This window comes from Triturus cristatus, chromosome 5_1 (assembly GCF_964204655.1).
Source record: "Triturus cristatus chromosome 5_1, aTriCri1.1, whole genome shotgun sequence".
NCBI classification, from domain to species: Eukaryota; Metazoa; Chordata; class Amphibia; order Caudata; family Salamandridae; genus Triturus; species Triturus cristatus.
In genome coordinates this window covers 418,381,653-418,405,789 of record NC_140587.1, presented here as the reverse complement: position 1 = coordinate 418,405,789, position 24,137 = coordinate 418,381,653, and the positions used below count along the sequence as shown (strand labels likewise).

Here is a 24,137-nt window from a genome sequence, read left to right as displayed (position 1 = left end):
TGGACAGGATAGCTGTGGCATTGCTCAGACAGTTGATAGCCCTGGGGTGACCATCCAAACGGGCCAATAGGTGGTAGTTTTGTCTCTCTCTCTGTGCTGTTACAGAGGTCTCTGATGGCATCTGTCATTGCCCTCCGGCCACTGTGTTGGTCAACTCCCTGATGCGGTCCTTAATGTCCACCATATTGTTCAGAGACAGCAGCTGGGATTGCATTGACCGCATGTGTATTCATTGCAGGTGCTGCACATTCACCACGGTGCCCGTCAAACTGGCAAAGCCAGAGGAGCCCTCTCCTAGCTCATATGCACCGTGTGCTCCTGCTCTGCATCTCCTGTTCTAGGTGTTGTGGCGCCGCAAGTGGCACTGGTCACTTTGGGTGGGTGCCTGCTCAACTGGCGTAGATTGCAGCTCTTCTAGGGTGTCATCGCCTTCTACCTCGAAGACAGGTAGTGGTGACACAGTGTACCTGCTCATTGTTAGTGCAGGTGTTGGTGGCATTGTGGTCAATGTCGGATCTTCCCCTGCCTGTGCCTGGGTCTCCTCTGGGTCACGTGTTGCTGTGTCGTCAGTCTGTGGCCCAGGTGTATCTGTGAAAGTAACAGAACTAGTTCAGTATGATGTGTGTACAGTTTGTGATACAATTTGCGTTTAAATAAAAATGTATTACATTTATCAAAACACGGTGTGTCTATTTGCCATGTGCATGTAGTACTGAAATGCGCCTATGCCGCCAGATTTTGTCTGCTCTTTTTGAATCTTGTGTTCCTGACTACAACTCCCATAATGCATTGCTGGGTGGAAGCTAAGAAGTGGACTGGAGTGGCAGTTCAAAAAATTAACCTGGCCTTACCAAGTGTGCATTTTGTCACTTTTAAGGGGCAAGAGTACTTTAGCATGCATCTTACCTTGGCTGGTGGTAGGGCGGCTGAGGTGTCGATGTCCTTGACACCAATGATGGATTCAGGTTGTAGGGTGGACTCCACCAACTCCTCAAGGGTCGTTGATGGAGGCTGGGTGGATGGCCCTCCACCGGTCTTCTTTGCCTCAGCAAGCCTGCTTGCCACCTTCCCTTTTGTCCTTATCCGCAAGTAATACCAGCACTTTCGTATTTCTTCATTGGAGCGCTTTCTGACCCCCCCCCCCCCGCCGTGATTTTTTCTTGTATTTTCAGCCAGGTTTTCCGTTTCTCCAAGTCTGGAACATGGAGGGAGTTCTTCCTGAATAACTTACCTTGGCTCTTGACCACTTCCTCTATTAGGACCTCCAATTCTTTTTTTTTTTTTTTTAAACAATTTTTATTATTTTCTTTTATCACAGTACAGCACAGCAATTGTCGATTATTCAATCGTTGTTCATCATATAACAAAGTCCGAAGCAGTTCAGCCCCCCACCTCCCGGCAATCCCCCCCACACAGGCGCCCATCCCCAGCTGTCACACCCCAAATGTTTACCATAAAGGCCTGCACCTCAGTCCGCATCAAGGGTCTCATCTTCAAGCGTTGGTGGTGGCTCGCATGTATCTCCCCGATATGTGTTCCATGCCCCCCATATTTTAGACCATTTTTGGGGACAACCCCTCCCTATGTACACTGAGCGTTCGGCTATCATAGCCCTATCCATGTCACGCCCCCATACAGACAGCAGCGGCACCTCTCCCACCCCCCACTTCTGCGCTATGTTCCGCTTAGCTAGCACGATGCCTACTGTGGCCCAACACTGAGCCTGCCTGCCCAGGTCGTTGTGCTCCCATACATTTAGTAGGCAGCGCCTGGGTTCCGGTGCAAGCGACACACCCCCCGCCTGGGACAGCGTACGCATCACTCGCCTCCAGTATTCTTGGATTTTTGGACACTCCCAGATGGTGTGGTAGAAGGTGCCCTCCTCCCCGCAGCCTCGCAGGCAGAATGGATGGGGTGCTCTTCCTATTTTGTGGAGTGTGTACCTGGTGTAGTAGGACCTATGTAGAATCCGGAGCTGTACCAACCGAAGCCTGGAAGGTATCCCTGCCTCCCGGGGGGACGCCAGCGCCTCCCTCCAGTCCGGGTCATCAAAGTCCCCGACATCAGTGGACCACCTCTCCCGCAGGGTGCCCATAGGGTCCGGGAGATTATTTATTAGCTTGCGGTTCGTGAATGATGTTGCCCGCTGGGGCATATAATCTGTGAGCAGCCTATCCTCCAGTGGTGACGCTTCCGGAACTGAGGCTCCAGGCCCCAAAGCGGCGAGCAGCGCGTGTTTAATTTGTGTGTACCGGAACCATTCCGTGGGCGCCAGCTCGTATTGTTGTTGTAGGCGCGCGAAGGTGATCACTGCACCCTTGTGCCACATGTCGCCCACTGTGGAGATCCCGATGTCGTCCCACTTGTCGAAGCCCCTGCTCTTCTGCCTAAGTCTCCCGAGCCGTTTCGCATCCCACAAGGGGGTGAGCTGGGTCAAAACTCCTCTCCATCCCAGCCGGGCCTGGGCCGCGTGCCACACGGCCACTGTTTGTCGCAAGGGACCAATGAGTTCCGGGCCGAGCCGCCCATCATACAGGGGCGCCAACATACCTCTCGTGCCCAATATGGCTCTATCCGCTTTAAATGCCGGATCCGAGTGCGGGGCATGGAGCCAATAATTGATGACCTTGAGTTGCGTCGCCCAGTAGTAAAGTTGGATGTCGGGCAGTGCTATCCCCCCGTCGTACCAGCCGCGGGTAAGTTTGGACTGTGCAATACGCGCCGGTCGGTTGTGCCACAGAAGACTAGACACCTGCGCCGCGATTGAGCGGAAGTACGCCGGGGGCACTGGATATGGTGTGTTTTCGAGCACGTATATGAAGCGAGGCAGGGACATCATCTTAAAGAGCGCCGCCCTCCCCAGTAGGGTCAGTGGCAGCGCCCCCCAGTGACGGACGTCCCGTCGAAGACGGTCCAACGGGGGCTGAAGATTCTTCTGATAGAATACCACTGGGTCCGCCGTGATGTGGACACCCAAATACTTGAACGACCCCTCCGCCATCCTGAGGGGGCAATCCGCCGGTAGTTGCGGCGGGGGGCCACACAGCACGTACATGACGGATTTAGACCAATTTATCGTGTACCCCGACGCCTGGCCGAAGACCCTGCATATATTGAGTAGCGTGAGGATGGAGCGCCGTGGGGAGGCCAGGTACAATAGGACGTCATCTGCATAGAGAGAAACCCTGTCCTCCCATCCATCTGACCATCGGAGTCCCCTTATCGAGGGTTCCCAGCGTATCCACGCCGCCAGCGGCTCCAACACAAGGGCAAACAATAAGGGCGACAGGGGGCAACCTTGGCGCGTGCCACGCGACAGGGGGAAATCGCCGGACATATGCCCGTTGGCCGCAACATGAGCCAATGGCTTAGTGTACAGGAGACGAATCCAGGCGCAGAATTTGGGCCCGAATCCCAGATGGCGAAGGACCGCGAACAGGAAGGGCCACTCGACCATGTCGAACGCCATTTGCGCGTCCAATGACAGAAGTACCGCCGGCTCGCTCACCTGACCCGTCCGGGCCAACACACCGTGGAGACGTCGCAGGTTGTGGGACGTACTTCTGCCGGGCATAAAGCCAGACTGGTCCGGATGTATAATGTCGGCAAGGTGCGGCGTCAGTCTAGCCGCCAGCAGCTTGGCCAGAATCTTGGCCTCTGCGTTGAGGAGCGATATGGGGCGGTAGGAGGTACACTCCTCCGCCGGTTTGCCAGGCTTCGGGAGGACCACAATAGTGGCCGTGCGCTGATCCGGAGGGAGTTCGCCACTCTGCAGACTATCAGTAAACATAGCGAGTAGGTGAGGAGCCAGCGTCCCTATCAACCTCTTGTACAGCTCAACCGGGATGCCGTTGGGACCCACCGCCTTGCCCGACTGAAGCGCTCCCACCGCCGCCTGTATTTCGTCCACCGTCAGATCGGCCTCCAAGGCCGTCATCGCGGCCGGGGCTAACCTGGGCATGTCCAGATCTCGAACATACGACATCGCCTCCTCCTCTGACATGGAAGAAGCGGAGGAGTAGACCGCAGCGAAGTGGCCCACTAGGGTGTTCACTATATCGCGCGGGTCAGTTACCCTCCGACCCTCCTCCGAAATGAGCTGCGCAATCCACCGGGAACCACCCTCCCTTCTATCTAACCATGCCAACAGCTTCCCTGTCTTGTCCCCGACATCATAGATTCTGTGTCGCGTGGCCTCTAGCCGTCGCCTGGTACAGTCCGCCAGGTGCTCCTTATATTTCACCTGCGCCACCTGCAATCCCCGGGAGGCTGCAGGTGATGGATGTGCGGCCTGTTGTGCCTCTGCCGCGGCAAGATCCTCCTCCAGCGACTGTAGCTCAAGATGCCGCGCGCGCCGGTGCGCCGCAATGGAGGCGACCGCGTGTCCTCTCAGGACCGCTTTGTACGCCTCCCAGAGGGTAGCCGGAGAGTCTACCGACGAGGAGTTTTCTTGGAAATAGAGACTAGTAGCCTTCCCGAGTGTTTTGCAGATGTCGGGAACCTGGAGATAACCCGGGTGCAAGGGGGGGACACGGCGCCTGGTCAGGTGGTAGCGCGTGTATTGTAGAAGTAGCGGTGAGTGATCCGATATGCCCCTGGGCCTGATTTCCACGCTGTCTACATACTGGAGACTGCCCTGCGAACCCAAGAAGTAGTCTATTCTGGTCAAACTTTTGTGTACCCCCGAGTAATATGTGTAGTGGCGCTGTGTTGGGTGGTGAAGCCTCCATATATCTACCAGTCCGAGTGCCTCGAAGAAACTCCCGAGGCGAGACGCTCCCCCTCCACCAGCCCGCTCCGGGTGGCGGTCAAGCAGGCCGTCCACCACCGCATTAAAGTCGCCGCCCACTATAAGCTCTCCTTCCGGTAGATCAAGCAAGAAGCTGCTCAGCGCAGGAAGAGTCGCAGCATGCAGGGCAGGAGGAATGTAAACCGAAACAATGTTCAGGGGGCGTCCCTCCCATTGGGCATGCAGCGCCGCAAACCTCCCCGAACCGTCTGCCCAAGTGCCTTTTATGATTAACGGGGACTGTTTCTTTACCAATATACCCACCCCGCGGGAACCAGAGGAGAAGTCAGAGTGTATCACCATCTTGTACCCCCATCTATCCATCGCCTTACTAGCAGTGCCCATTAGGTGGGTCTCCTGCTGTGGAAATGTGGATTTTCCTGATCAGTTATGTCCCCTATCTTGGACCCCAACGGTTCTATGTGCATGTTACAAGCACATGTATGTTCCCTCCAGTTCCAGTTTCGAAGACGCAAACATATGTGCGTCCACCATCAACATGTCCTCTGTCAGATCCGCCATCAATGGGCTGGATATTCGATTCCTAAGTATGAAAGGCCACCGACTTTATATGGCTAAGTTACTCCATTTTTGCAGTTCAGGCAGAGTAGGCCCGATTCTGTCCTCAAAGCCTTTCCCTGCTCTCTGCCTCTGACAGCATCAATTTGAGCTCGCATCTGTATCCATGAACTTTGTCCTACTTCCTGTGCAGCTAACGGTGCCTGCCTCGGCCAGTTTCGCCTGCCTGCCAAGAAGCTGTATTTCACCTTCGAATTATCTACTTTGCTCCTCAGCCGATGCATTCCTGTCTAGTAGTTTAGGTAAACATTTCCTTTAGCTCCCAAGCAAAGGGCTCGGCCTTTCTGTCCTCATGCAAGTAAATCATAGCCCTGTTGCCATGGAAAGTTTCTGCCTCTCGCATCTCATATAGACACTTAGACGCTTGTACACGCACACACACAGTCAGTATAGAATAGATTCTGTCCGAGAGTCTTTCCTTGTGGATAACATAGTTCTTTAAACATAGGATGTTAGATATGATTTGGGATTAGGTTGACTTGACCCCCTAGACTTTTTGTCTCCACATGTAGAGCTAAATGTCAAGTCCCCTTCACCCCCTAGTTACACGTCAATTACACGTCATGCTGCTGCGCGCGCATCTATGCCAAGTATTATCTTATAGATCCACCTATGCACAACATCATGACCAATCATGTTTCTTTTTACTCCTTATTACGCCCATTTTCGGTTACGCACTTACAGTATCGTTTCTCTTATCAATTGTTACGCCTTCTACATTGGTTTCATTATAATGTATGTTCTATAAAAGCAATTTCCTGTCAATAAAGTATGTACTTCACTTCCTGAACCCCCGTGGTGACGGAACCTGAAGGCCGCGACTCGAGTCGGCCATTTTGGAATAAAGCCCATTCAGAAACCTCTTATACCACGGATTCTGCCTCTTATTATTCTGAGCTATTTTATTTAAGATTCCGTATGAAATTCAGTCCAGGTAAAAGAATATTTACCACATAATGGCGCCCGAACAGGGACACTTTCTCATCTCACGCGCCGGCGGTGCGTTGCAGGCCCGGTCTCCTGCCACAGCTGGACGGACCATAACGCGTACCAGCAGGATTTCCTGTAGCTCCCTCCGGTCAAGCGGGGGCGACTGAGGCTGCGATCAACCCAGACGAGGCGGTGAGAAGTGCGAAGTATCCCGACCAGAGCCTAGCTGAGAGAGCAAGATCCGAGGTATACAGAGGCCCACCAGGTTTTCGAAGTCCCGATGTCCAGAGGGTCCGATGTCCACAGTCATCGAGTCCAGTCCATTCTCCGAGGCCTTCCGTTTCAAGGAGCTACCCGGTGAGTACCATCGCCGGGGAGGCGTGTTGACGCGCACATAGGTTGTGCCGGTCAAGACGGATTTGGGTACACAAATCCGGTCTGCACTGTTTAGCAGTGTATATGTACTGTTTAAGCAGTATATCAAGTATTCCGAAGTATCTAGTTATTGTCGAGAATTCTGCTTGGTGATTAGTTATGCAGACTGTCATCATTGTTGGTCATTTTTTTTAATAAATGTTTTAATGTTTAATGTTTAATGTGTTAAACGTCTTGCATATTGTGGTATGAGTGATTGTTCATTATTGTGTTTTTCGCATTAAGTGTGTTCAAGATTAAGTATCAGATCAGTTGTCAATATGCCGCTCTTTTCGAAGTTAAGACAGATTACTACTAGAAAAGGGGTGCTTGAAGAAGCAGTCCCTATTCCTCCTAGGGACACTCCAGGGCACTTTATGTATCACAAGCATGGCTTAGATGCCATATTATTTCTTGATTTATGGGTAGATTACACCAAAGGATTGCCAGAAAGTCAAAGGTGGCCCGCAGCGGGAACCTGGGATGCAGAGTGCATCATGAAAGTCGAGGAAGAATTATGGAAAAGAAAGGTCAGACAGTCACAGAAAGACGCTGTTGAGTTATGGCGTAAAGAATCTCATAGACGTACAGAAAAAGCACGTAGACAAGAAGAGAAGAGTAAAGAAAGTTCAAATAAAGTTCAAGAAAATCTATTAATTGAGGAAGGTATCCGAGTGAAATCAGAACAAATAGATAGACAAAGAAATGCCCTTATGAATGGTATGTATCCCCTTCTAGCCGAAGGATTACCTAAAGCTGCTCCAGAGATACCGAAAGACTTGCCACCCCCATTATTTCCAATTAAGGTACATCCTAAAGGACATCCCAGAACCGCAGAAGATGTTTTTCTTTCCTCATATCTAGATGACGCAGCTCCCGAGTATGCTAACCCCGCACCACATAGACCGTCCGCCGGGGGGGTTCAACGTCAGGATCAGGTATCTGTCCCTGTGCAACAGCAAGTCCCGACACAAGCTTCGGCAAGCACATCTGTTTCCGCATCTGTCTCCGCAACCGATTCTACAGTAGTGTCCACACCTATAGTTGCTGTGTCACGTTCGACGAATCCATTCACACCCGACGCCCCAGATGGGGCCACGGGAGGTGCTAGCAATACTTCTACGCCACCTAGAATAAATAAACTTGTTTTTCAAGAGTCAGCGCATTCACGTACACCCAAATTCGTAAGTGAACGTGCGCTTAAGGAACTTCTTATAGATTGTAGATATGACCCGGTGGTCGGTAAAGAGGACGAAATGGTCCTGGCATCATTACGCATCAGACGAGCCGCAGGGTATTTAGCGAAGTTACCAGGAATGACTGCGCATCTAGATAAAATATATCATTTTGTTCAAACAGGGCGAGATCCAGAATGTATTAATAGAGCTATGGAATTCCAGAAAGTAGAGATACAGGGGGAACTGTTACGTTTCCTCATAAACTGTGTGATCAGAAATCAAGACCGACCGGGGGTAGACCCGAATGCCATGCTTATTCTTACAAGATGGAGCCAGAATATATCAGAAGGGAGACACGATAAGCAAAATTGTATAATAGCCATGTGCCGAAAGATCCGTAAAGAAATAGAACGTATTCATGAAGAAAGATTGGAAACAGACGAGTTCGAGCAAGATGAAGTGTCCGAATCAGGGGATTCCGTAAGACAGTCAGAGACCATAGCCTATGTAGGTAGAGGAAGATCCTGTAATAATACTAGATGTTTTTCTGATCCAATACACTCTGTATGTCCAAATAATAGCAGAACGTATCCGACGCCAATAATAAATCTGAAGTCTCCTGAACATTTGTTTCAAGCCGCAGATAAAATACTCCGAGAACGAAGGGGTTACCACCTCCTCGATTCTATGGATGAGCAAGAACTAGCCAGATCAGCCGTCCACTGGATTGACAGTCCTGGAAAATACGGTGATGAGACCGTAGCACACACGTTTTTTAACCTCAGTCCAGATGAACAACGTTTAGCTGGAATCTATATGATTCAGCAACTCCTTATATTATATAAGAGCCAACATGCTGATCCTGGTCCTTTACCTGATATATTAACGGAACTACTCACGAATAGATGGAGAGGTTCTAGTAACAAGTTAATTAAAGAAATCTTAGTGTCACGTAAACAGTACGTCCTTTTTGTAAGCCCAGATCCTTTCTCGCTGCCCAGCAAGGAAAGAATGCCGTATTACATGGATAGACAAAATCCCTTACGAGAAGTGCACCCAATAAAAGGCGAAGACAATCAGTTTCACCGTGTATTTGTATACACACCCATAACAAAAATTGAATTGTTAGAAATGAAGAAAGTAGTACCGAGTCATGACAAAGACCCAGCGGGTTTTCACCGAGAAATTAAAGACATGTTACTGATGGGAGAGTATACCTATCCTGATATTATGACGATATTAAAGGTGCTAATGCCTGCTGGCATTTATGAAAAGCTGAAAGAAAAAGAGTGGGAAGTGGGAGACCAAAAAATAGATTGGACAGCATTAGAAGCAGAGGAAAGGGCCCGAACTGCAGGTTCAGGGCTCGGGGATAAAGTAAAAGCATTACCAGGTTTACTAGTACAAGTATTGCCACGTTTATTAACTACGAAAAAGGAAGATTGGGGTGCAATCTCAGCCTGTAAACAAAAGCATGATGAAGACACAAGTGATTATTATGCCCGATTTGAAAAATGTTTTGGTGTAAATAGTGGTATAAAAGCAAGTAGTGAGTCGTATCCACATTTATTTGTGACAAAATTAGTGGAAAATGCATTGCCTCCAGTGAAGAATAGAATATTGAAATTCGAGAGTACCTGGCAAAGTAACACTCCGTCACAAATGCTACAAATGTTACAGTATCATCACAATAGAATTAGAGATGAACAAGAACACGAACAAAGACGTATGAAGGATACAAAAATGAAAATGCTAGTTTCTCAGACAGTACCAGCGGATGGTCACAAAAAGGGTGTGACACATTCCGGAGATTCAGCAGTTCCTGTAAAGGGAACATGCAATTACTGTAAACAACTAGGCCATTATGTACACGATTGTCAAGTCCTGAAGCGTAATATAGCTATAGGTATTGCAAAAGAAAGACCACGACCACTCAGACAGGATCAGAATGAACAAGGAGCTACGCAGCATGGACAGTCCATGCCAGCTCAGCAACAGTCTATGCCAGCCTCACAACAATCCATACAGTTTGTGCCAGCTGCACCACCGATGCCTGCTGCTGCCACACAAACCACAACACGACAAATGTATCAGACTGCACAGTATGAATATCCTGAGTATCAGCGTTACGCATGAACTAGCCTAGAGAGGGAAGTTGACTTACCCCTTATTGAGATTCCTGTAGATCAAGAAGGATCTTATGTACATAGTGAATTATTAGGTCAAGATAGAAAATTCTTACTCGATACAGGGGCAAGTCGAACAACAATAAAACGTAGTGAAGTTCCAGGGGCACCCCTCTCAGGCTCTCAAAATGTTTCCCTTGGTTTTTCAGGAAAGCCTATTGTTAATGAGGTATCACAGCCACTTCCACTTACGATTGGTCCTTTGACACGAACTACTGATTTATTGCTTACCAAATCTTGTCCAGAAAACTTGTTAGGTATAAAGACATTAAAAGCCCTAGGGGCTATTATCTGTTGTTCTCCGGAAGGAGTACGATTGTTTTTACGTGATTTTAAAGGTCATTACGTATCCAGAGACATGGATCGCCGATTACAGACTTTACCAGCACATCTATGGGCACAAGGCCCTACTGATGTTGGTTGCATGAACATTACACCATACCGAGTCACATTAAAGGCAGGAGTGGTACTACCACGAATGCGACAATACAAGTTACCGCAAGATGCTGTAGTGGCTTTACTGAAAATCATTGACGAGCTAATTGCCCAAGGAGTAGTTGTAGAAACAGACTCCAATGTATGTAATTCACCGATAATTCCGATTCTTAAACGAACAGATCCTACAGCCCCGCCAGTGTATCGATTGGTTATTGATTTACGCGAATTAAACAAATGCATTGTACCACAATTTCCTGTGGTCCCCGATATCTCATCATTATTGACAGCCATTGATTCCGAAGCAACATTCTTTACTGTAATTGATCTCAAGAATGCCTTTTTCAGCGTCCCCATAGATCCGGAAAGCCAATATTTGTTCGGATTCAGTTTAAATGGGCGTAGCTTTAAATTCTCACGCGCACCTCAAGGATTTACAGAAAGCCCCAGCATCTATAGCCAAGCACTGAAACGAGAACTTGACAGTATCCACATGCCAGTTAACACTGCCTTGCTTCAATATGTCGATGATCTGCTGATCACCGCTAGAAGCGAACCTGAATGTGAAAAGGCTTCTCTGACAGTTTTACATTTTCTAGCCGACAAGGGGCACAAGGTGTCTCCTTCTAAGCTGCAATTCTGTGTCCAGCGAGTTATTTATCTTGGTCACTCGCTGTCCAAGGAGGGAAGGCAGCTTACACCAGATCGCATTCAGTTAATTGCTAACATGTCAATACCCAAGACACAAAAGGAGGTGCGGGCTTTCATAGGCCTCACTTCATATTGTAGGCAGTGGATCCCTCAGTACGCATTTCTAGCAAAACCACTCATTCAGTTGACAACACAGGAGGCAGCCACATCGACTGTCCTCCCTTGGACCGAGGAACACACACAAGCTTTTGAAAGCTTAAAGAAAGCTCTATGTCAAGCACCTGTTTTAGCGACACCATGTTACAGCAAACATTTTACACTCTTTGTTACAGAACGCGAAGGTACTGCCTTGTCAGTACTCACTCAGGAACAAGCAGGATCACGCAAGCCATGTGCGTATTTTTCCAGTACATTAGATCCCGTAGCTCAGGCTTTGCCTGCGTGCCTGAAATCAGTGGCAGCAACAGCTTTAGCAATTAGACAAAGCGATGCCATAGTGTTAGGACATCCATTGACAGTACAAGTACCACATGCAGTAGAAGTTCTTGTGAACCGAACGCAAACACAACACTTGACCATAGCAAGACTTACCGGTTATGAACTGACATTGTTTCAGCCACACATAGAGATCCGACGTTGTAATACATTGAATCCTGCTACACTTTTACCTGTAATTGGAACAGACCCACTAGCTCATGATTGTGTTGAAGTTATTGAAATAAAGACGAAACCCAGACAAGACTTAACAGACGTTCCATTGTTAGATCCAGACCTGACGTTGTATGTAGATGGATCGTGCATGAGAACAAGTACAGGAGATTTAGTGGCCGCGTATGCAGTCACAACAGACACTGAAGTTATTGAAACAAACTGTATAGATACTTTGTCAGCCCAAGCAGCGGAACTTATTGCTCTAACACAAGCCTGTATTCAAGCCACAAATAAGAAAGTCAACATATACACTGATTCACGTTATGCATTCGGAGTTGTACATGACTTCGGGGTGCTTTGGCGAGAGAGGGGTTATTTAACTTCTCATGGGACCCATATTCAGCATGGGTCTCTCATTCATGCTTTGTTAGACGCAATTCATCTGCCCACAGCTATATCGATTATGAAATGTAAAGCACACACGAAGGTTACTGATATCATTTCTCAAGGCAATGATTTAGCTGACAGAACAGCTAAACAGACTGCTCAGACTCACACATCCGACATGACAAAGCCAATAGTCCCGACACCAACACAGTGTATGACAATTAAGGATCCCGCACTTGATATAATTGACATACAGTCACATGCCACAACAGAAGAAATAAAGAAATGGACTGAACTAGGAGGGATCCAGACAGATCAGGGATGGGTGACAAAGGAGAAATCTGTATGGTTTCTTCCTGACTCTATGGTCCAAGCCATTATAGCTACAATTCACAGTCCGGCGCACTTAGGAGAGAAAGCTATGCTAGATAGCATTCAACACATTTGGTTCAATAAACATTTACGAGCAGCAGCTAAACAAAAAATCCGTACCTGTATGATATGTTGTCAGTTCAACCCAGGAAAAAGTGTTCCCGTAGAACAGGGTGGATTTCATACTCCTGATCATCCTTTCGAAGCTCTCCAGATGGATTATATCCAGATGGAACGATGTCGAGGATTCAAATATGTTCTTGTAGTTGTCTGCGCTCTTTCCCGATGGACTGAAGCGTACCCAGTATCAGATTACACTGCCCCGACCACTGCCAAGCAGCTAGTTCGAGAATTCTTCCCACGGTACGGTTTACCACGTGTTGTATATTCAGATAACGGCCAGCCTTTCTCATCTGAATTAATGAAACATGTTTCACTTTTGCTGGGATATCAGTGGAAGTTTCATTGTGTCCGACACCCCGAGGCAGCAGGTCTCGTGGAACGACATAATCAAATTTTGAAAATCAGATTGTCTAAAATATGTCAGGAGAAAGGTGTTGACTGGATAGTAGCCTTACCAGTTGCACTATTTTACATAAGAATGGTAGCACACTCTCGAACAGGGCTATCCCCGTATGAGGTGATCTTCGGCAGACCACCGAATATGTGGGGGACGCCTATACCCCGTAAAATAACTGATGTTGATTGTAATATGCTGACAGATTACCTGGCTTCCTTGATGTCTGCACTACAATCTTGTCGTTCACAGGTAGCTGCAGCCTTTCCTGACAACACTGAGGTGAAACCCCATGACGTAATCCCGGGCGATTATGTCCTTGTGAGGAACTTTGACAGAAAGACCCAACTGGAGCCGAGGTGGAAGGCACCCAAGCTAGTCCTGTTGACCACAAGGACAGCCGTGAAAATCGAAGGGAGAAAAGGTTGGATCCATTCAAGCCACATCAAGAAATTTCATGGACTTCCTTCAGATATAAACAGTCCTCCTCGTGTGTCTTCACCCATTGACTCAAAGCTACCTTTGGCTGAGGCCAGTAGCACAGACCTTTACAAACTGAAACTTAGACCCAGGCCGTCGGACGATTTGATTGTTTAAGTCCTCTCCTAGGTGAAGCGGTTGAATTTGTCCCGACATGTATCCCTTAGGTCTGAATCATGAACAATCAAGAACAATGTTGAAACGACATGCATACTGTAAAGCACTGCGTAGCCACTGTATAATGACATTATTAATTTTGTTTTCCTTGAGTTTTATAATAATTACTGCAAGTATATTGTTGCATATGTATTATCCTGTTTCTAAACATATTTTCAATATAACTGATGAACATTCTTTTAGTGACCTACCCCCACATGAATTATCTTATAGACTTGCGCTGCGTAATAACACTTTCATTAGTATGTTACATCATTCCCATCAGACTAGTAATGCCACTAATTGTTGGGTGTGTGGCCGACTTCCTCCCTATCAGAATAACAAAGGAGTTCTGCCTTTCTTCCCCCATCCGTTCACACATAATGGCTCCTGTGGAGCATGGTTTAGTTTACTAAATTCCATAGACTCAGACACAGCAGTTTATCAACACCATTGGATATGGGGAAATCTGAATCTAGTTTTATTCAAAGTCTGTTACCCTGATAAGGAGGGTCACCCCAGTAGAACAGGAACTGATCTAGAAAATGAAGTGTATGGATTAGGTAATTTTACACCTAATCTTATGATTCTGAATGTCGAATCCGAAGTTGAACTAATTCTGCCCACTATGTCAGTATTTCCAGTTAAGGGTGAATTATGTGTAAGAAAAGTTGGTTCCATACATATGGGCCATAGCAAATGCGTTACTACAGTAGAATATAGTGATCAAGGTAAATCTTCATTTAGAGCTTCTCGCCATTCCTACTTTATATGTGGTCAGACCGCATATATGCGTCTGCCTCTAGATTGGGATGGTACCTGTTACATAGCATTCCTTTTGCCACCTGTTTTCCTAGCTCCTCCTGATTATTATCGAAATGTTCATTTGGTACACAATAGAGAGCGAAGAGATCTCCCAGTTGTCGATTATACTGAGACGGCATGGGACAAGTATGTAGACTTCAATAAAGGTATCTTTCCCTATATAGGTACAATTTCAAATAGTAAGCTGATACGTAGGCTAACCAAGACTCTTGAAGCTGTAGTGAATGAGACTATAGCCGCCCTAGGCAATTTGACAGAGGAGCAATCAGTGATGAGAATTGTTGTTCTTCAAAATCGTCTTGTCCTTGACGTCATCCTGGCCGATAGGGGCGGAGCTTGTAGGGTCATCGGATCCAGCTGCTGTATATTCATACCAAAAAATTCGCCATCTGTATATAAAGCTATAACACGCCTTCATAAGATTGTGAGCCAGATACACGAGGATCCAGGCACTTGGACGTGGTCCGGGTGGTTTTGGAGTGTGATATCAGCCTGGGGATGGAGAGTTCTGTCCTTCCTAGGTATTGGCCTTCTTATACTATTCAGTTGCTGCTTATGCCTGCAATGTGGACCAGCGATTTGTGGTCTGTGTGCCACATCGTGTATTCCACATCAAGGGTTTCGTTCAAAATCCCGGAAGAAGAAAGAAGAAGAAGAAATGATGCTCCATGAGCAAATCGATGGATTAATGAAGATCGATATCTCTTGAAGGGCAAGTAGGGGACAAGGAGGGAATGTGGAAATGTGGATTTTCCTGATCAGTTATGTCCCCTATCTTGGACCCCAACGGTTCTATGTGCATGTTACAAGCACATGTATGTTCCCTCCAGTTCCAGTTTCGAAGACGCAAACATATGTGCGTCCACCATCAACATGTCCTCTGTCAGATCCGCCATCAATGGGCTGGATATTCGATTCCTAAGTATGAAAGGCCACCGACTTTATATGGCTAAGTTACTCCATTTTTGCAGTTCAGGCAGAGTAGGCCCGATTCTGTCCTCAAAGCCTTTCCCTGCTCTCTGCCTCTGACAGCATCAATTTGAGCTCGCATCTGTATCCATGAACTTTGTCCTACTTCCTGTGCAGCTAACGGTGCCTGCCTCGGCCAGTTTCGCCTGCCTGCCAAGAAGCTGTATTTCACCTTCGAATTATCTACTTTGCTCCTCAGCCGATGCATTCCTGTCTAGTAGTTTAGGTAAACATTTCCTTTAGCTCCCAAGCAAAGGGCTCGGCCTTTCTGTCCTCATGCAAGTAAATCATAGCCCTGTTGCCATGGAAAGTTTCTGCCTCTCGCATCTCATATAGACACTTAGACGCTTGTACACGCACACACACAGTCAGTATAGAATAGATTCTGTCCGAGAGTCTTTCCTTGTGGATAACATAGTTCTTTAAACATAGGATGTTAGATATGATTTGGGATTAGGTTGACTTGACCCCCTAGACTTTTTGTCTCCACATGTAGAGCTAAATGTCAAGTCCCCTTCACCCCCTAGTTACACGTCAATTACACGTCATGCTGCTGCGCGCGCATCTATGCCAAGTATTATCTTATAGATCCACCTATGCACAACATCATGACCAATCATGTTTCTTTTTACTCCTTATTACAACCATTTTCGGTTACGCACTTACAGTATCGTTTCTCTTATCAATTGTTACGCCTTCTACATTGGTTTCATTATAATGTATGTTCTATAAAAGCAATTTCCTGTCAATAAAGTATGTACTTCACTTCCTGAACCCCCGTGGTGACGGAACCTGAAGGCCGCGACTCGAGTCGGCCATTTTGGAATAAAGCCCATTCAGAAACCTCTTATACCACGGATTCTGCCTCTTATTATTCTGAGCTATTTTATTTAAGATTCCGTATGAAATTCAGTCCAGGTAAAAGAATATTTACCACACTGCAACAGGACCACCGCAGGGGAGCATCTCTTGAGACTCTGGAGGACCAAACCCCTCTTAATCTTATCCGCCATCCCCTCTGTTCGCCGCCTCCGCTTGTCCGATCTCCCAGGGCCGCCCGCCGGCCTCCAGCCCTCGAGCCAGTCGTGCGCCTCCTCCGGCACAGGCCGCTACCAGCGGGCCGGCGTCGATCAGGCTCACGAGCACTTAGGAGCCCCGGAGTCGGCTCAGTCGGCGCCGCTTCCTACAGGCTACCAGCCCAGCGCCAGTAGGGATAGTTGCTAGAGCGGATCAGTGTACGGATGGCAGGGGAGTCGGCCTCACCCTCGGAGCTCCGTTAGGCTGCGGCCATCTTGCTTGGCTGCTAGCCACGCCCCCCCTCCAATTCTTTTTTGACATTTTTTTTTTCCGTCCTGCAGCCTCCTTTCTGTTCACCTGAGATGCCATGCTGTGTAGCTACGCCTGCCTCGTCACCGTGGATGTGCTCCTGGGTGTTGAGCTCCTGCTCTCTGCCTCCTACTTATCCTCAGACTCTCTACAAATGCATGGCAAGCCTCACTTCCTGGTTGTGAGGTCATCAAGTTGCTCATAAGGACGACTTTCGCAATTAGCGATTACCCAATTGCGATTCGTTATTTGCGAATTTCGCAAATAGGTGATCGCTAATTGCGATTGCAAATTTTTAGTAATCGCTAAATATTTCGCTTTTTTTTTTATTACCTCACATTAAGCGTTACCTATTTGCGATTTAGTAAAATTTGTTAAAAGGTCATCACTATAGGGACTATTACAACCGACATCGACGGTTTCAATTCCAACCGGCCGGTCGGAAGTGAAACCAGCTGGTCATTCCGGCTGGCTTCTGACAGGCTCAAGGAGCCCATCGGCCAGTTGGAACAGGCCCGTAATCCAAATGGAGGGCGGTTTACGCCACCCGGATTACAATGTACGGTTTCCATGCCGGCGTTTCCGACATGAAAACCGTGTCGGAAAGTGTGTTTGGGGGCCCCTAGCAGAGCCCCCTTTCCTTTGCAGCTTCCGGTTGATGGCTGAGGGGGAATCTATGGTGCCCTTCTGTTAATCCCTGCACCCTGTGTCAGGCACCTTATGTGCCAGCCACAGGGTGCAGGGATTAACAAAACCTCACATTTCCCTATGGGAGCATGTACTTCGACCGGTTGACGGCCGTAACACATGCTCCTATAGGGAAATGGCGGAATGCGACCGTACATAATGAGTTGGTCGGAACCGCCGACCGGAAGTCGGTCGGTCCTGTTTTTGAAACGGTTGCATCCACCCGGCATTGTGATAGGCCCCTAAATGTGAGTTTCATACATGTGGCCCTAAATACTAAGGCAGGAAAATGCCAACTTTCTAAAAGTGGCATTGTCAAAACTGTAGTTTAATATCCAACTTCACCATAACTTAGGATTTTAAAATAGTATTCAAGTGACACCAAACAAACTGGCTACCTATTCTCATTTGGAAATTATACATATAAATGTAATCAGGTAATTTCAATGTTATCCTATGGGAGAGGTAGGCCTTGCAGTAGGGAAAAACTAAGAAGAGTTTTCAATATCAGGACATGTAAACTTAAAAGTACATGCCCACCTTTTCTGGACTGTCCAGTGCCTATCCTAGGGAAGACGTGTATTTAAAAGGAAGGTTTTGGTCTGGCGAAGGATTTACTTAGCCAGGTCGAAATGGCAGTTTAAAACTGTGCACACACAGGCGTAATGACAGGCCTGAGACATGTTTAAAGTGCAACTTAAGTGGGTGGCACAATCAGTGCTGCAGGCCCACTGGTAGTGTTTAATTTAAAGGCCCTAGTCCCAGGTAGTGACACTTTACTAGGGACTTGCAGGTAAATTAAATATCCCAATTGGGTATAAGCCAATCTAACCATGTTTTAAGGAGAGAGAACAATCACTTGAGCACTGGTTACCAGTCCCTACTCTCAAAGTACACAGAGTCCTAACGCCAACAAAAACAATTCCAGCAATAAATAGGAGGAGGAAGGCAAAAAAGTCTGGGGATCACCCTGCAAACAGGACCAACTCCAACAGTAAGCCTTTTTAGTGTGTTAGTACGAAGTCCTAAACTTACAGAAAAATTACTAAAGCGAATTTAAATGTTCTCCATAATCCTTCATTAGTAAATTGGGTAGGTTGGACGTTCACTGAATACGTTTCACAAATCATCAGGCGGAAGAGCTGTGAACACTAGGCGATTTGAGAGGAAAGCTCCTTGGTGTAAGCGTGACTAGAGTTTCCCGGGGCCTTCCTCCATGGGGCTCAATTGACCCTTAGTTTGGGTGATCAAAGGACTGGAGAGCAATAGAAGTTGCAACTATTGTTTTTTCTGGAATGAAACTTGTATGCACGAGGTGTATACTTTAATAGGATACCGTGCATGTCTTCATAAATGAAGTGAACTCTTAGGAGCCGCTTTGGCAGAAACATGTCGACACTTTAGAGGTGTTGGAGTACTTATTCACATCCACCCAACACCCAGTTTTAAAACCAAGTAGTAGTCTGCAAAGTAAAATCCATACTCGGTTACCACACTGGTTTTTAACCTGTTTAGTGGATCCCTGGCTCCATAAGAGCTTAGAAAGTGCTTCCTTGACTCCAAGGTGTGTGCAACTCTCCATTAAACAGGGGTTTTGGAGGCCAGGTATTGTCCAATGTTGAAGCAGGACACCTGGTCGGTATGTGTCTCACAGCTTTTTGACATACACACACGTTGACTGGGTATCCTTAGACTGTAAAAAGCTAGTAAATAGAAACCGTGAAGTAGCCCAGCTAGAGTTCTCCGGGCGCTCTCCCACAGTTAACTCTGGTGATCTTTTGTAAAAAAAAGAACTGTTCTGGAGGCTGGCCCACCCTCGAGGCCTCACACCTCACAATCTCAGACAGACTTTTGTGGTTTTGTGTTACAGAACACTGAATACTAAAATTGTTTATTGGCACTGGAGAAAAATATTTCTTACGTGGAATCAAAGTCATCAATTGCAATCAAAAAGTACCATTAGTAAATTTCGGGAGCATAAGGAATATGGGTATGTAAACTCCATATATAAAATATTACCATCATATGTTGCTCGCTTCAAATTCATATTTAAAAAAAATAAGAAATACCTGAATTATAAAGTTGAGGCAAATGCCACCTGATAATTATAGTGAGAGCATAGATTATAGTTGAATATATCCATAAAATGTACATTTAAATAAAAAGTGCAGATATGAAAGTGAAATTCAATGATACGGAACAATGTCTAAAGTTGAAATAAGTTAATATCGTACCTATATTCAAAGTAGCAGTCACTTTTCAGGAATGAAGGGAGTCTTTCCTTCATAATCCACTGTACTCCTTGTTCTCGGTTCAGGCACTATAAAAAGGAAGTCTATGATCAGAGAGAGCATGAGTATCTAAAACTACAAAATGTGCCTGCTTGTGCATTCTGAATGATGGCTGATTTATTACAAACTGCTCTGTGACATGCTGAATCAACATCACACGACCCAGTATACAGGTCAGCAAAAGTGTAGATCACCTGGTCTGTTACTTGGATGGATTTCTTCCCCTCTGCAAATGGTCACAGCATACATTCACCATTGCAATCTGCTCTGAATCAAAGACACAATAGGCACATATATTTTCAGCCTTGCATAATACGGCTAATCCCCATTAAATAGCATAGGTGTAACCTAATAAACAGCAATACCAAGTGAAGGATATTGGTATTCATTGTAGTCACATGGGTATTTCATCCATCCAGTTTCACTCTTTCATTATTATTAACTCCCTCTTCCTTGTCCCAGTCTTTGTGAGGAAGTCTGTCTTACACAGACACTTTGTTTGCCTAACCTAAATAACCAGAAACATGTTTGAACATCTGCCCCTCTCCAGGATGCATCTCTTATGTCCATTACTCAAGCATAGACCTAGAGTTCAAGGGTGGGAGGTTAGGAAACAGACCTACGATGAACAGTAGGAATAAGTAGAATGAAGATCACTGGTGAACATTCAGGGCATTACCATTTTGTTTCTCTCCCTTGTCCCTAAGCAATAGAGGAAGATCACACAATAACTAGGGATCTAACCTATGAGGAAGACAAGTAGGAGCCATCAAGGAGGTAGGTAGCATATTGCTTAAGAGTTCCATGCCAACTGCATGGTTACTTGAAAGCTCTCATGGCATAAAGTCGGGCTCAAAGCTTAGAAATCCAAAATATTGCCCTCCTGAAGAAAATCTAAGACTGAGATCATTGCAGGCAGAGTAGAAGATCTAGTCCATTGCACCAGGAACAAAAATATCTTGAGTGGATTGCGCATATTTTGACAGTGGGGACAAAAAGTGGAAAGATTGATGCACAGCCTTTCCAGAAGGACCCAGGCACTGAAGCCGGAGCTATTCCCCTCCATACCATCAGCTGCAGATGAAGGAAGTCAAGATGATACACAGAAAGCAAAGGGTGAGTACCTGAAATATTTTGAGGGAAGAAACCACCATCAGTCAGAGAGGGACTATTGGGATCACTTGGGTTTCCCCTCCCCTGATTCTTCACATGATTTTCTGAATAAGAGTTAGGGAGTAAAGCATAAATGAGGCCTGGAGTCCAACTGGATTTACATTGTGTCAGCCCCTCTTCCAGCTCCTAGCTAAGGAGTCTGATATCCTGGAGCAGAATGGTGAAATGAGAGAAATACCAGTCACTTCTCTATTGGTTAAAAGGTTTCTTTGGCTTAATGGATTTTAGTCAGCATCAGTGGGGCTTGCATACAGAGACACACTCATGCTGAGACTCACTAATTCATCCAAAAAAAACTGACAGTCAATGGCCAAGATTCAGAATTTACTGTAGAAGCATAACAGATGAGTTATTCAGCAAATATGTTTTAAGGCATGCACATAGTGGGTAATGGCCCAGGGTCCCTACCGTTCAATGGTCCCGGGTAAAGTGAGTAAGACAGTCGACATTCCACAAGAGTTGCGACAGTTGCATATTGGACTCCTAAATAGGGGGGGAAGGTATGTCATGCAATGTAATGGAATGAACATGGAAATTATTTGAATCTACATATACCATGATCTGTGGAATTGCTAATTGACAAATAAAAGGCAATAAAGTTTGTTTAAAAAAATAAATAAAAAAAAGACAGTCTACTTTGTGGGAATGCCCGGAGGTGGCGCGGTTCTGGCGTGGTGTGCATGCGGTGTTGCAAGCGGTCACGCATGTGACGCTGTTTCCCGAGGCTAGGAGATGTCTGTTGAATGTGTGGGAACCGACTGATTACACGGTGCCGCAAACGTGGTGGGTGACACTGGGATATATGGTGGCCAAGCGTGACATAGCACAATTGTGGGGCTCCCAGAGGTCACCAACGGTTTCGGTCTGGAAGGACAACATGGATTGGTGTATGTTTCGGGAGAAGGTAGTGTATGTGGCGAGAGGTAAGCCTGGGAAATGGGTGAAGGTGTGGGGCCCCTGGAACTCCTATCGTGGCGGGATTTGTACCCCGCCACTGACACCTGACTTGGCAGCGGCCCAGTCTCCCTAGTCTGCTGGTTACCTTGATTCTGTGTCGTCATGCCCACTTTGTTTCTGTCCCGGCCCGTCCCCCCCCCTATTCCTGTGGATCGGTGGGGTCCTCCCGAGGGGAGCACATAATGCTGCTTAGACTTCTGCTGCCTTGTGGGTTTGTTTGTAGTTTTTCATTAAAAAATGGAACCGCCATTTGGGGGGTCTGGACGGTGTGGCCGCGAACGCTTCCTTCGACTTCTGGGACCTTTACCACTTGCCGCTTGTGTTTTATAACTGTGTTTTATGGTCCCACTGCTTGCTAGCGGCCGGCCTGAAGGTTGTAGGCCCATACTTGTATATCTATTGCATTCTGTAATAAAGGTTTCAAAAAAAAAAAAAAAAAAAAGACAGTCGACATTCCTGTCACAAGCATGATTAACAGAAACTGTGTGCATGCCTGGCCTGCCCAGCCCTAATCTTCAAAACTCTCAGGAAGTTGATGGCAATTAAATTGAATAATAATCTGTGTCATTTAACTCTCCTTATACCACCTCACCTTTTCTACCTTACCCCTCTCTCTTAGCCTCTATCTCTGCATTTCTAAGTGCCAACTTCCTCTCCCTTTACCTCAGCTCTCTTTACCTCAACTTTGTCTACCTCACCACTCTCTCAATGTATCCAATGTACCTCACTCATCTTAAAATCTCTCTACCTTTCTCATGACTTTGCATGCGTCTCTATCACTGTGTCTATCTCTAGAACTGCCAATCTTTTAACCACTATCTAGCCCCTCTCTCTACTGTATCCCTCTTGCTGGACCTCAGCGCTCTTTTCCTATCTGACCTCTGTATACGGCTTCTCCACCGCTCTCACTTCTCACACCTCATGGCTACCTTTACCTCACCTTTATCTCTCCATGTCTGTACTACACTATTCCTCTTTACCCCCCTTAGCCCTTTCACTACTTCACCATTCTTCCTCAATCTCTTCTCTTTCTGCCTCTCACCTCCCTCACTGCCTCACCTCTCTCAACCCCACCATTTTCTCGTTTGTCGTAACCTCTCATGTTTACCTCACCTCCCCATTCTCTCTAGAACTGTTCCCTTTCCTTCACCTTTCAAAATATCGTATACCTTTCTGGCTACCTCTATTTCTCAGTTTTTTCTTCATCATCAATTCCTGTGCCTCTCTCACACAAACATCTCTCTGCACCTCCTTTCCATTTGTGCTCACCCATCCACCTCACCTATCTCTCAATACCTTCCTCACAATCTCTTCCTCTTTCTCAATATCACAATGCTCTCTACCTCTGTAACAACTGTAGTCACACAGTCTCACCATTACAGCTGCCAGAGGGTAATTTAGGTGTGTGCAGTTGCTGGTACACCTCTTCAGGACTGTGTGAATGCAGATCGTACCTCTCTCCACCCATACTAGTTTGTCAGGAAAACCCTAACTATGAGTTGCTATAACGTACCGTGAAGGTAGGAAGTCCCTTTTGGTACATGTGTATGCCTATGGTAGCACAAGTAGCAGGGATGCCTTTAGCCCTGCTGAAAGCGGTTGACCATATATTGGCACTATTATGGGCAGAAACATCTGGTGTTCCAAAGGATGAACAGGCCATTCATTGTACCAAATAACCATCCTCCTTTATATTTTACTTTAACCATACCCGAGGTTGTTACTAATAAAGGTTCTTCCTTCGGGTTTACCATAAGGTATTTTTATATCAATCTGGACTCCAGCAATATCTAGTATATCTCTCATTAGGAACTCCCTCGCATTGAGGTTGAGTCTGCCCTGATAGTATCATCTTATCAGGGTGGAATAGGCTGCCAGTGATGAAGCATACTACAAATGAGTTGGTGGGACTTCCTCATCAAATATAGCTTGCATACCAGCAACACCAAGGGCAGTAGGCTGTTGGCCAAGTTGGGCATAACCAAGTAGGACATAACCCCCTCACTATTGGATCTTTTTGTAATTAGCCGATTGTCTTTTGGAGGATATGCGATGGCTGTACCTCCAACTCTCCCTTGGTGATTAAGTGAGAGTGGAGCTGAGTCCATGTCACTTAATCATTCAGGCTAAGGTGAAATATGTTACGGTGATACATCCAACGTTGTTCGTAAAACAATAGCTTAC

The 24,137-nt window shown here is 46.5% G+C and overlaps 1 protein-coding gene across 3 annotated transcripts in view; it reads right to left on the bottom strand.

The window, feature by feature from the left end:
• RGS22 (regulator of G protein signaling 22) overlaps positions 1-24,137 on the bottom strand; it is a 1,028,745-nt gene that overhangs the window by 904,491 nt on the left and 100,117 nt on the right. For 2 of the 3 annotated variants that reach the window (XM_085605181.1, XM_085605183.1), the window contains exon 5: positions 19,767-19,852. The exons of the other annotated variant lie outside the window; for it this stretch is intronic. In XM_085605181.1, the coding sequence (XP_085461307.1) occupies positions 19,767-19,852 (86 nt within the window). The remainder of the gene's footprint in view (positions 1-19,766; positions 19,853-24,137) is intronic. 3 annotated transcript variants of the gene reach the window in all.